This window comes from Conger conger, chromosome 18, assembly GCF_963514075.1.
Source record: "Conger conger chromosome 18, fConCon1.1, whole genome shotgun sequence".
NCBI classification, from domain to species: Eukaryota; Metazoa; Chordata; class Actinopteri; order Anguilliformes; family Congridae; genus Conger; species Conger conger.
Genome location: NC_083777.1, coordinates 29,493,287 through 29,506,078, shown reverse-complemented (window position 1 = coordinate 29,506,078; position 12,792 = coordinate 29,493,287). Strand labels below are relative to the sequence as shown.

The following is a 12,792-nucleotide window of genomic DNA, read 5'->3' as shown; positions in this document are numbered from 1 at the left end:
GCCACAGTTCCCCCCCCTCCGCGGCCCGGGTTTCAGAGGCTAATTCTGGGCCGGACTTCAGACGGCGGCTGAATGGACCTCCAGCGGTGGCGGCCGCCATGAGTCTCCGGCTGGGCCTCCTTTATTAACTCCGACACCGCCATCTTTATGCATGAGCCCGGCTGGGAGGCAGGACAGGGGGCGCGGCGGGGGAAACCGTCAGGGAGAGAGCACCCCCGCTGTGCTACGGAGGGAGAGAGGGAGAGGGGGAGAGAGAGGGAGAGGGAGGGGGGGGAGAGAGAGAGAGAGGGAGGGAGGGAGAGAGAGAGGGGGGGGAGAGAGAGAGGGGGAGAGAGGGAGAGAGAGAGGGAGGGGAGAGAGAGAGGGAGGGAGGGAGAGAGAGAGAGAGGGAGAGAGAGAGAGAGGAGGGAGGAAGAGAGAGAGAGGGAGAGAGAGGGAGGGGGAGAGAGGGAGAGATGGAGAGAGAGGGACAGAGAGGGAGGGAGAGAGAGAGAGAGGGGGGAGAGAGGGGAGAGAGAGACCAGGGGGAGAGGAGAGGGAGAGAGAGGGAGAGAGAGAGAGGGAGAGAGAGAGATTTCATGTTAAAAAAAACCCTTTACTGGGACCTTGGTTCAAAAACAGAAAAATTCAGGACCCTAAAAAAAAATGAAAAGAAAGAGAGAGTGAAGTTAAGTTAGAGAGTATTGAGAAATGGAGAACGCTGCTCTGTCTCTGTATTCCCTCCAAACACGTGCCCACCCACACCAGATTCATAACCCTACCATGGTAGACATGTACCCACAATGCACATTAACCTGCACCACACACACACACAGACACAGACACAGAAAAACACACACATACACACACACACACTCAAATTCAAATTGAAAGTGTCAAATTCATTTGAGACTTCAAATCACTATTCCTCGAAATATCGTCAAAGTGCGGCCATTTCAAAATAAGTAATTCCTGCCTTAGTTCTCCTGAAACACCACGTACTCCAGCAGTCTGTGCTATTGTGTTCTCACATCTGCTGGCTGTGAATATTTTATAAGCTCTCAATTTCCCAGTTTTAATTACCTTATTACATTATTGGCATTTGGCAGACGCTCTTATCCAGAGCGACATACAGTTGATTAGACTAAGCAGGAGATAATCCTCTCCCCTGGAGCAATGCAGGGTTAAGGGCCTTGCTCAAGGGGCCCAACAGCTGTGCGGATTTTATTGTGGCTACACCGGGATTAGAACCACCGACCTTGTGTGTCCCCAGTCATTTACCTTAACCACTACGCTACAGGCCGCTACAGTCAGTTTGTGAAAGTTTGTACGTTTACAAGCCGCGTCCCTCCGCAGGTTTGCGTGGAGCACAGAGGCCAGGCATCCTGTAATGAAGCGCCTTCGTTCTTTAAGCCCACTGAGTTCGCCTGTTGGAGGATTACAGCACAGAGGACTTGCTAAATGGACATAACGTTCTCAAATGTCAACGAAACTAAACGTAACATAAGAATGAGAACAGTTAATTCGGCCCAGCAATGCTTGCCTTTACCTATCGCTAAAGTATTGCTACTGCTTAGTTTACCTAAAAGCTAGATCGCATCTAGCACCGGATCAAGCTTAGCCTTGCAATCTCCCAGTGTTTCTGCCTCCTGTCGAACAGAACCTCAGACATGAAACTTATTTTAACCTTTCATCCATTATCCATTTATTTCATTTTGAGAATTATGGAGGTGTCATTTGATGGGGTAAATGGATCTCCTTTGAAAGTCATTTTTCTTTTAAGACTCAAACGCTGAAGTACTGAATCTGATTTCTATGAATCTGGTTCACTGCATTTCAGTGCTTTTTCTCCATCCGTCACGGAGATGCGAAGCTGCCCAGAACAGCAGACGGATTGCTGAGTGGGCCCAAGCCCTGTGTGCGTGTGATTTTGGTGAGGTTGCATCGAGTGAGATTTACACCACGTCTGCCCCTGCGAAAGCTCCAGTCTCCCCGCGGAACCGCCGATCACAGTCTGTACTTGCTCCAGTCAATCACACGTGCGCTTGCGGATAATTAGTCCCCAGGAAAAGTCGGCCTGCTCTCAGCCAAGTTCCTCTGGATTTGACAGTGAGGAGGGATGAGAGGAGAATGTTTAGTTGAGACCAAGCAACAGCTCTGATATAAACTTAGTAAACCACGCCAATTAGAGTGGGGGAAACTCAACTAGATGGTTGACCTTCGCCATATTGCAGAAATATGATATTCCTAAAAAAAAAAAAATATTTTTTAAGAATCCTGGTGTCATCATCTGCAGGCTCTGAACTCGTGTTTCATAATGAGCTAATTAGCACCTCTAATTAGCGCCTCTGTCTCTGTACCGAACACCCTGGCTCTGTCCCTCGTTACGAGAGTGCTCTCCAGAGCTAGGGATTGTGGGATTGCATAATGAGTAACGCAGGAAATGTGCGATGCCGATTGGTCAGTCTGGCTTTGGCTGTATTGGGCCCACTGTGTTGCACCTGCTTTGAGCCGTATTAGCAGCGCGAACATGCTAGCTAAGCTACCGTCCGCCACCAGCGCTAAAGCTGTTCTGTCCTGTGTCGTTCCACTTGTTTTGATCCGAATCTGCAGGTTGAGATGGTTTGTTACAGCAGTGGTCATGCACAGACACTTGGGTTTGTTACAGCTGCGCCCTGCAGCGTAGTGATTAAGGTAAATGACTGGGATACGCAAGGTCAGTGGTTCGAGCCCCGGTGTAGCCACAATAAGATCCACACAGTTGTTGGGCCCTTGAGTAAGGCCCTTAACCCCACATTGCTCCAGGGGAGGATTGTCTCCTGCTTAGTCTAATCAATTGTACGTTGTTCTGGATACGAGCGTCTGCCAAATGCCGTAATGTAATGTAATGTAATGTTATAAAGCTGGCACTTTTATCCAAAGCGACTTGCAGTTGAGTCTAGACCAATCCCCCCCTGGAGCAATGCAGGGTTAAGGGCCTTGCTCAAGGGCACCCACAACTGCACTGCTTTTATTGTGGCAACACTGGGGCTAGAACCACCAGCCCTCCAGGTCCCAGTGAAGCACCTTAGCCACTCGGCTATAGGCCACCCTGATCATTCACAGCCCCTATATGACCGGTGGCCATTTTGTTTTGTGCTCCAGAGAGTACGCAGAGGAGAATACGCTGAAGTACATCGAGCTACTGGAGGACAAACTGCACAGGTGAGTGACCCACCTGAAACCCACCTGAGACCCACCGAGCATGTACAGGTGAGGAAGAGCGCCCCCTGCAGTCCAGCCCATGGATCCTGCTCCTGGCCCCCAGAACCACTTTATTTATTTCTTCCTGCAAGACGCTGCTGGGATCTGATTGGAGGCGATGAGTGATGGGCGTTTCTAGTGTGATGCCGCTGCAGTCTGATTGGAGGAGCAGGATTATTGCATCTCCAGTGTGATGCTGCTGAAATCCAATTGGTGGGGCAGAATGATGGGTGTTTCTAGAGTGATACTGCTCAAATCTGATTGGAGGAGAAGAGTGATGGGCATTCCTCAGTGTGATGCTTTTAAAGGGGGGGGGGGGGGGCAGACAGTTGGGGTACCAGCAAAAAGGCTAGTCTCCGTGGAGACCAGGGGTGTTAAAAAGCAATTATCTCCGCCTTTTTATAGACTTACATTCTGACTGAAATGGAGCAGGGGGCTCACGTTTGCCAGGCATCGACAGGAGGGGGGGGGGGGGGGGGGGGGGGCGGCGGGTCTGTGAGAGAGGGGACTCCCGAAATAACCTGTCTGCTGTGTCTGAGACGGAGGTCATCATAGCACACTGAACTCTTCCTCAGCAAACCCACCGAAGACAAATACAGATATGCAAATATATGAAGACAAATAAGGTGAGGTCCAGATGCAGACCGAGCCGGGCGTGCATTCTGCTTCGCTTCCCTCGGGGGTGTGGTTGGAGACCCAGGGGACCGGACAGCTCTTACATTTTTTATAAGAATAATGTTTTTATGGGGCGACGACATTGGCTCAGGTGGTAAGAGCGTTTGTCTGGCAGTCTGGCAGTCCGGAGGGTTGCCGGTTCGATTCCCTGCCTGGGTGTGTCGAAGTGTCCCTGAGCAAGACACCTAACCCCCAAATGCCCCTGATGAGCTGGTTGGTGGCTTGCATGGCAGCCAATCGCCATTGGTGTGTGTGAATGGGTGAATGAGAAGCATCAATTGTACAGCGCTTTGGATAACCTCCCCCTCGTAGCTGTGGTAACTCTGTTCTGGTTCTCCTCCCCCTGTAGCTGTGGTAACTCTGTTCTGGTTCTCCTCCCCCTCGTAGCTGTGGTAACTCTGTTCTGGTTCCCCCTGTAGCTGTGGTAACTCTGTTCTGGTTCTCCCTCCCTGTAGCTGTGGTAACTCTGTTCTGGTTCTCCCTCCCTGTAGCTGTGGTAACTCTGTTCTGGTTCTCCCTCCCTGTAGCTGTGGTAACTCTGTTCTGGTTCTGGTTCCCCTGTAGCTGTGGTAACTCTGTTCTGGTTCTGGTTCCCCTGTAGCTGTGGTAACTCTGTTCTCCTCCCCTCCCTGTAGCTGTGGTAACTCTGTTCTGGTTCTCCCTCCCTGTAGCTGTGGTAACTCTGTTCTGGAGCGCGTGTGGGAGGCGGACCTGGAGACGTGTCAGCTCCTGCTCCGAGCGCCCAGCGGGCGGGGGACGGGCGGGGAGGAGGAGGCCCCGCCCCCAGAGCCACGCCCGGAGCCACGCCCCAAGCAGGAGCAGGACTGCGCTATGCTGACCGCCCTCGGGGGGCGCTGGTGCTCAGAGACCGGCCTGCAGCACTCCGAGTTCACCAAGGTGAGGCGGCCTCCATTTTGAAACGGACATTAACGTTCATCTTACCCTTCTAATCTCATTTACTGTGCACACAGTAGTGTTCACACACTTCTCCATTTTAATATTAATATTTATTAACGGTCTTAATGCGCACCTTACCCTTTTAATAATCATATTTACATACGGTACTGTATTAACACGCGTCTCACACCTTAAAGAATCACATTTACACACAGAAAGTAGTTTGCACTCTGTTTTAATAATCATATTTATACACGGTACGGTATTAAAACGCATCTTACCCCTTTAATAATCTCATTTACACGCGGTAAGGTGTTCACACCCGTCTCCATAACCATACTTATTAACGGTATTAACATGCATTTAACACTTTTAATAATCTCATTTACACGTGGTACTGTGTCGGAGTCACCGTTTGAATAATCACATTTACACGTGGTATGAGGTTTACATCATCGCCGCATTTTCCTAATCGTGTTTTCACGTGGTGCAGCGTTCACGGTCTCTCCGCGGCATGTGCAGATATGATTATTAACGCGCCGTTGGCATTATGTATCTGACGCGGCTGTTTGGAGCCGGCGCCGTTAATGAGCCGATGACTCAGGCGGATCTTAATTGAAATGAAAATTAATTGGTGAAATGGAGGTTACAGCTGGAAGGAGGGCGCGTCATTCTGCGTTTTGCTTCCTGTGTCAGTCGCACTTTGCATCAGTACCTGATTGCTGAGCTTAAACCCAGATGTCACTGCCAGCACCACTAAGGAGCTCCTTTGCACACTTTTCATTTTCACTAACTTTTTCACTTAAAATGTTCTTCAGTGGCAGTGTGAGAGTGTGTGTTTTATTCAGTGGGGACACTGACTGTGTGGGGACATTGTGTCAGTCTCCTTAAACCTCCATAAACTGCACTAACCTTTACTGCTCTTCTCTGTTCACCAAGTAACAGGCCTTCAACCTGCATGCTTTCTCCCCCTACCTCTCTCCATCCCTCCATCTCTCTCTCTCTCTCCCCCTCCCTCTCTCCCCCCCTCCCTCTCCCCCTCCCCTCCCTCTCCCCCTCCCCCTCCCCTCCCTCTCCCCCTCCCCTCCCCTCCCTCTCCCCCTCCCCTCCCTCTCCCTCTCCCCCTCCCTCTCCCCCTCCCTCTCCCCCTCCCTCTCCCCCTCCCTCTCCCCCTCCCTCTCCCCCTCCCTCTCCCCCTCCCCTCCCTCTCCCCCTCCCTCCCTCTCCCCCTCCCCTCCCTCTCCCCCTCCCCTCCCTCTCCCCTCCCTCTCCCCCTCCCCTCCCTCTCCCCTCCCTCTCTCTCCCCCTCCCTCTCTCTCTCCCTCTCTCTCTCTCTCTCCCCTCTCTCCCTCTTTCTCCCTCTCCCTCCTTCTCTCTCTGGCCTCACTGAAGACCGGCTTCTCTATCTAGCTTCTTCTTCTTCTGCCTAATGGAGGTGAGCGAAGGCCCAAATACCCAGCAGCCTCAGTTACAGGCCCTGAACACGCATGTCAGAATAAAACCCGAGCCAAGGCATTCTTTTCCTGAAAGAGAAACAACCTTTATTAGGCTGAAATGACAGTCAGAAAGGCTAAAGCAACACATACTTACTCAGTACATTATGTAGGCCTTCATTCGGGTTGAGAATGTTCCAGAATTCTACACAATCGGCCAGATGAGATGCGTACAAACTAGCTCAAACTGTGAAAATCTCTCCAAACTAAGCCTTTAAAATATTCAGACATTTGACTGGAAAATGTGTTCCACAATATTGTAATTAAAGAATAATCGCAAATAACACTAATTTATTTCTGTTAATGCATAATGTGTTTTTGCCTATAGCTGTAAACGATGTGATAGCCAACAGGTAGTAATTATTTACATAAGATGCACATTAGTGCATAAGAAACAACTTTACTCAGTCCGGCTGGAATGCAGAGCTCAAATTAAACAACCTTAATTTTCTTCTCGGTATAATAATTGCACTATTGTTTGCAATGCGTGGTGTTTACAAAAAATAGCTTTGCACTAAATAATAAACAAGGTTGATGATTGTAAGTTTTTCACGGTTTAATGATGTTTTTTCCATTTTGTTTTGACAGAAATTAGAAGAGTTCCTCTTCTGCATGGAAGACAGTCAGGTAAGGCGGGGTATCTCTCCATCTTGTCTTGGTTATACTGGATTTGCTCATTAAGCTTATCTGCTAATGAAGCTGCTGCCACTCACAGTATGCCTGGAAGCCATTAAGAGTCAATGGCTGGGTGTAGTCAGGACTTCCCATGATCCTCTGGCAATTCTGCCCAATAGTGGGTAATTAGTAGCCCCATATCCACATACCTCTTGTGCTGGAGCATATTTTCATGGGTCATATTTCAGTCATTATGTATGTATAAATATTTCAGTCATTATATATGTATGAGGATACATTTGTGGTATCCCTTTTATATATACTTATATTTTTGTAATAATTATTCGCTTAACCAAAGACGTGCTTGGACTGTGTAGGAGTTAGGAATTCATCCTGCAGGATTCCATGACTATTGTGAAATGATTTGCCAATATTCTCTTGCCCCCCCCCCCCCCTTCCTGGACTACAGAGGGGTAATGAGTCCAGCAGGGGATATGCCCCACTCTCTTTTGGGGCAAAGAGGGACAATTAGTGCAGACGGGTATCTGCCCCTCTTTGTTCTGGGGTCCAGAGGTTCCATTAGCGCAGGAGGGTTTTCAGGCTAAATTGGCTGCACTTTGGCAGCACAAATAAAACCCCAAATACTAACAGCTCGACCAGTTCTTTCACGGTTTCCATGGCGCCGGCACCCTGTCTAAACCCCCGTTGATTAATTTCCTCGCGCGCTCTCTGATGTCTGTAATTCCTCCTGTTTTCATTTCTGCGGTGGAAGGCCTGCTCCAGCGTGGAGCGCGCTGGGGGGCAGATTGGTGTGTCTCTGCCCTGTAATCGGAGTCGCTGCTGGGGAGCGGGGCTCGTGTGGACCGTGTCTGGGGACCGGGTCTGCGTCTGAGGGCAGCGTTATTATACCTCCGCAGTCTTGCGTTTGGTTATTCAAGGAAGAATACGATGAAAGTATACGAAATACCTGCTCCCTCGCCGATTTACATTGTACATATCATCCCAACTTTCTTACACCACAAATGAGTTTTTTGTTTTGTTTTTTGTTTATCGTTTTTTTTTAAATAAGTCGCTTTTTAGGGCAAGCAGTTCGACTGAAACCCTGACTGTGGGGGTAAACGTTTGAAGGATTGTAATGTTTAGGTCAGTCCCCACCCCCATGGCCACAGGAACGCGCATGGTGTTCGTTTGTATATGAATAACCCCCCTCCCACCCCCCATTATGGTCCGTTATCATCTTCAGGATGTCTGAAGGATACTCCTCCATTTTGCCATCGTGTAACAAGTCTGCAAAATCTCCTTCTTTTACAGAAGGCCAACAACGTTTCTACTCTTGTCTCGAATAGACCACACTGTTGAAAAGACCTTGAGCTAACGGATTCAATCTTGGAATGTTATTGTCAGCTTTGAAGTAGAAGTACTCTAATACTTAAAATAAAATAAAACAAAACACTGCTTTTCTGCTTTAGCGGTCACACGCGAGTGTGATACTGAGAGTGCTACATTTTGTCGGATTATTTGTCAGCATTATATTTTGTAGCAGATACAAAAATACAATCTAGATTATTTGAATTCTACAGCCAGACAGTGTCCCAACCTTCCGGAAAAACATTTTATTTTGGTAAAGGACTGAGTCAGATGAGTGTTTCTGGGCTGTGTGTGTGTGTGTGTGTGTGTGTGTGTGAAATCATTGTGCAGGTGAAAAACAAGGACAGCGCCCCTCACCCACCTCCTCCTGTACACAGAGAGAAGTCTTGCTGGTAGTTTAATTAGAGTGCACTCAAAAGTGTAATACTAAACACCTGGACTGAGGAAAAAAATAGAGATTTGAGGTGAATGTCAAGAGAATTCCTTGAGTTTTAATTATCCTATTTTAGTAAGTTACCGCTGCTCCTGTAATGAACGCTTGCTTAATTTTGTATCTCACTGTGGACCAACTGATAAGAACATATTTTGTGTAATTTAACGTTTGGTTGGCATGGAGACGGGGGGGCTTAGCAACCGGGTGTCTGACTGTCGTTTTTCCTGTTCAGGACCCATGTGACGTGGCTACAGAGGTCACTGAGGTCATGGAGCGCTGCGAGCTGATTGGCCGCAGGCTGGAGACTCTGGAGGAGCAGCTGCAGGCGGCCATTTTGGATCGAGACCCTGCGCTGGCCCATATCCTTATCTTACTGTCAACATTTAACATACGCTAGCACATATCCTTATCTTACTGTCAACACTTAACATACGCTAGCCCATATCGTTACCTTACAGTCAACACTTAACATACGCTAGCCCATATCGTTACCTTACAGTCAACACTTAACATACGCTAGCCCATATCGTTACCTTACAGTCAACACTTAACATACGCTAGCCCATATCGTTACCTTGCAGTCAACACTTAACATACGCTAGCCCATATCGTTACCTTACAGTCAACACTTAACATACGCTAGCCCATATCGTTACCTTACAGTCAACACTTAACATACGCTAGCCCATATCCTTATCTTACTGTCAACACTTAACATACGCTAGCCCATATCGTTACCTTACAGTCAACACTTAACATACGCTAGCCCATATCCTTATCTTACTGTCAACATATAACATACGCTAGCCCATATCCTTATCTTACTGTGAACACAACATACGCTACACATATCCTTATCTTACCGTCAACATTTAACATATGCTAGCCCATATCCTTACCTTACACCCAACACATAACATACGCTAGCCCATATCCTTATCTTACTGTCAACATTTAACATACGCTAGCCCATATCCTTATCTTACTGTCAACATATAACATACGCTAGCCCATATCCTTACCTTACACCCAACACATAACATACACTAGCCCATATCCTTATCTTACTGTGAACACATAACATACGCTAGCCCATATCCTTACCTTACACCCAACACATAACATACGCTCCATTACACGCAACATAGAACCTATCGCTATACATAAAGAAATATACAGTATATCAGTGCTCCAAGTCCTCCCGGCCGCAGTGTCTGCAGGTTCTTCGCTCCTCCCATGCACCACACCACCTGATTTCACCAATTATTTCACCTGCTTGCCTCAGATGAGCCAATTAGGGAAATGGGGCGGTGCGGGGGCACGGTCGGAGCGAACGCCTGCAGACCCCGCGGCCCGCAGGACGTGGAGTCGAGCAGCGCTGCCGTAGAGCGTCACCGTGGCGATTCGGTCGCAGGCACAAGGCCGCTCCGGGGCCGGGTTTCGGGTGTCGCGCACACACTCGCGGGGGCTCCGACAGTCCGGCTGCTAATTGGATCGGCTGAAAGGACACAGGTTTCATTTCCTCTCGCGGAGGAAGCGCGGTCCCTACTCCATTATGCAGGAGGGGAAGGGGAGTGAGCTGAAAGCCGCAGATTAATAATTAATGAGCAGAGTTAACGAGCCGGCAGACCATCTGCTGAGAAACACACGCCCTTTGATGAGCCACTTAATCTGGATACCCATACAATCTCCGAGCAGGTTAAACAGCCTCCTTTGATTAGAGTATCTGTGTCTCTCAGCAGACGATTGTGAATAATTTATCCTGAATGGTTTATTTGGCATCGAGTCCGCTCTATATACTGTAGTGAAGATGGGAGGATTTTTTTTTTTTCAAGGTACATGAATTTACATTAACTAATGGAGTTGTTAACATTCATTCATTTCATGCTTAATGCATTTGTACATCAACTTTTCATTAGGCAATGTATTTGTGAACTACTATTAGTTACATATTTATATGTTAATGAACTGTATGATAAACATACAAGTAGTTGACCATTAACAAATCCATCAGATTAGCTCATTGCAATATTGGAATGAAAACGATGAAGCTGTTAATGCAAATTAATTCTTACATTTGTGAGACTAAGACTTAAGTGGAATATCCGCCCACTCTGTCTAAAGCAGGGGTCTCCAACCCTGGTCCTGGAGAGCTACTGGGTCTGCTGGTTTTTGTTTTCACCTTAAAATCAGCACCTGTTGAGACCCAGGTAACCAGGTGAGGTGAGTTAATTAATTAAATTAGAGCAGTTGATTACAGTTAATTGCAGGGTAAGAACGAAAACCAGCAGACCCAGTAGCTCTCCAGGACCAGGGTTGGAGACCACTGGTCTAAAGACACAGAAACTATCCAAAGGTAGTGCAGACGGAAAAATAATGTCAGCCAATCACACAAAGAGGGTAGAGTCACAGAGTGCGGAGCCTTTTGTCCCAGCAAGGACAGACTATTCTTACCGTTTTACCCGCGAGCCTCTGCAGTGCAGGGTTTGCGAAGGTCGTGAGACTGTGGTTTAAGCGTGGTTGAGTCACGGTTGAGTCACGGTTGAGTCACGTAAGAAAACGAAGGCGTCCTTGACTCCTCCAGCACAGACTCTCCAGGAGGAGGTCCAGGAGGTGAAGGCCTCGCTGCAGGCCATGCAGAGACACCTGGAGGAGGAGGAGGAGGAGGAGGAGGAGGAGGAAGAGGAGGAGGATGACGACATGGAGGAAAGGGGGGGTGAGGAAGACGAGGACCACTACTTCAGCGACAGCTGGACAATTTAACGCTCGCCGAATCACCTGCCCTCCACGGCCCACGGGAACTGAGCCAGTTTCCTTTTCCTGCCCTGAACCGACAGAAAACGGACGGACAGGGGAAGGGCTTTCTCTGTGCTCCTCACCTGCAGACAGTCCCAGACCAGCCCCATGAAGCCACAGAACACTCACCCGCTGGGGCTCCTCCATACACAGTGGGGAACCCCGTCTCTCATTGGGGGAACTCGCTCTCCCAGAATTCACCTTCAGTTTTTCTGCATGGTTACACCTGAGCAAAAGGTGCATCCATTCACCATCTGTTAGGAAACTATGTCAACACTTGATGCATTCCATAGATAAAAGGTACAGTTTTTGCGATGAGTTTGATTTAGAAACGCACAATACAGGAAAAGAAACTTCCACTCAAAGCAGGAAGCATGTCCGTACAAAGCAAGAAATGCATCCACACAACACAGGAAGTCTAAACACTCACAGGAAACACATCCACTCAAGACAGGAAGTCTAACCACTCAACAGAGGAAACTGGCCAATGGGGAAGGACTTGACCAGACTAGCCCCGCCCCTGTGAGCTTGTGGAGTGCTCAGAATAATTAGGCTCTCAAGTTCTTGCCGATTTACTCATACTGAAATAACAATAACAGATATTGTTCATCCATACACTGACCCCTACGCTCTCCAGGAACCTAACGTTTCTCTGCTTAACTATTTTGTGTGAACCTGTTCTTTTATGATGCAAAATTATGCATTCCTTGCAGGGACAATGTTACTTTTTTGAGCATGTACAATGTAGCATTTGTTGTTTTTGTTTTTGCTTTTTTTAAAAGAAGTTTATATATGACAGTTGCATTACATGCAACATAAAATTTTATATCACTTTTTCTTGTTATTTATGTGTGATGGTGCAGATTTTTTTTAAGCTGATATGACACTTTATCCTCCAACGATTCCCCAGTCATCTCCTACTGAGATGCCAAGTGGTTACCATGGCACCCATTGTGGGTATGGGAGGGGTTACGGTGAGCCCTGTTCTGGGCCGTGATTGGTCCATGGTCCCGGGGGCAGGCCCACTGGGCCCCGTTAAGGGGTTTTGCGCAGGTATGTTTGTGTACCTGCCTGAAGAAGAAGAAAGCCACTCAGCTCAGATAATTTTATTATTTTCCACTGCTGTTCTGTTTCACTGTGTGCATGTAATCCAGGCACTTTGTGTTTTAATGAAGGTAGGGCTGCAGCTCTGCCGGATAAACCGCTCACTCAGTTTGTGTGCTGCTGCTGCGACTGCCATACCTTTATCCTAACTGCTGGCTCTTACTGCATTTATGTTTGTAATCATTTGCA

The 12,792-nt window shown here is 48.0% G+C and overlaps 1 protein-coding gene across 1 annotated transcript in view; it reads left to right on the top strand.

Annotated features, from left to right (window-relative positions):
• The window catches only part of disc1 (DISC1 scaffold protein), a 36,518-nt gene extending 24,175 nt beyond the window's left edge, over positions 1-12,343 (top strand). Inside the window, exons 10-15 of the mRNA XM_061227598.1 lie at positions 37-109; positions 3,124-3,183; positions 4,569-4,794; positions 6,876-6,914; positions 8,936-9,063; positions 11,292-12,343. Of these exons, the coding sequence (XP_061083582.1) occupies positions 37-109; positions 3,124-3,183; positions 4,569-4,794; positions 6,876-6,914; positions 8,936-9,063; positions 11,292-11,466 (701 nt within the window). The 3' untranslated portion in view covers positions 11,467-12,343. The remainder of the gene's footprint in view (positions 1-36; positions 110-3,123; positions 3,184-4,568; positions 4,795-6,875; positions 6,915-8,935; positions 9,064-11,291) is intronic.
• Positions 12,344-12,792: the final 449 nt, after the last annotated feature.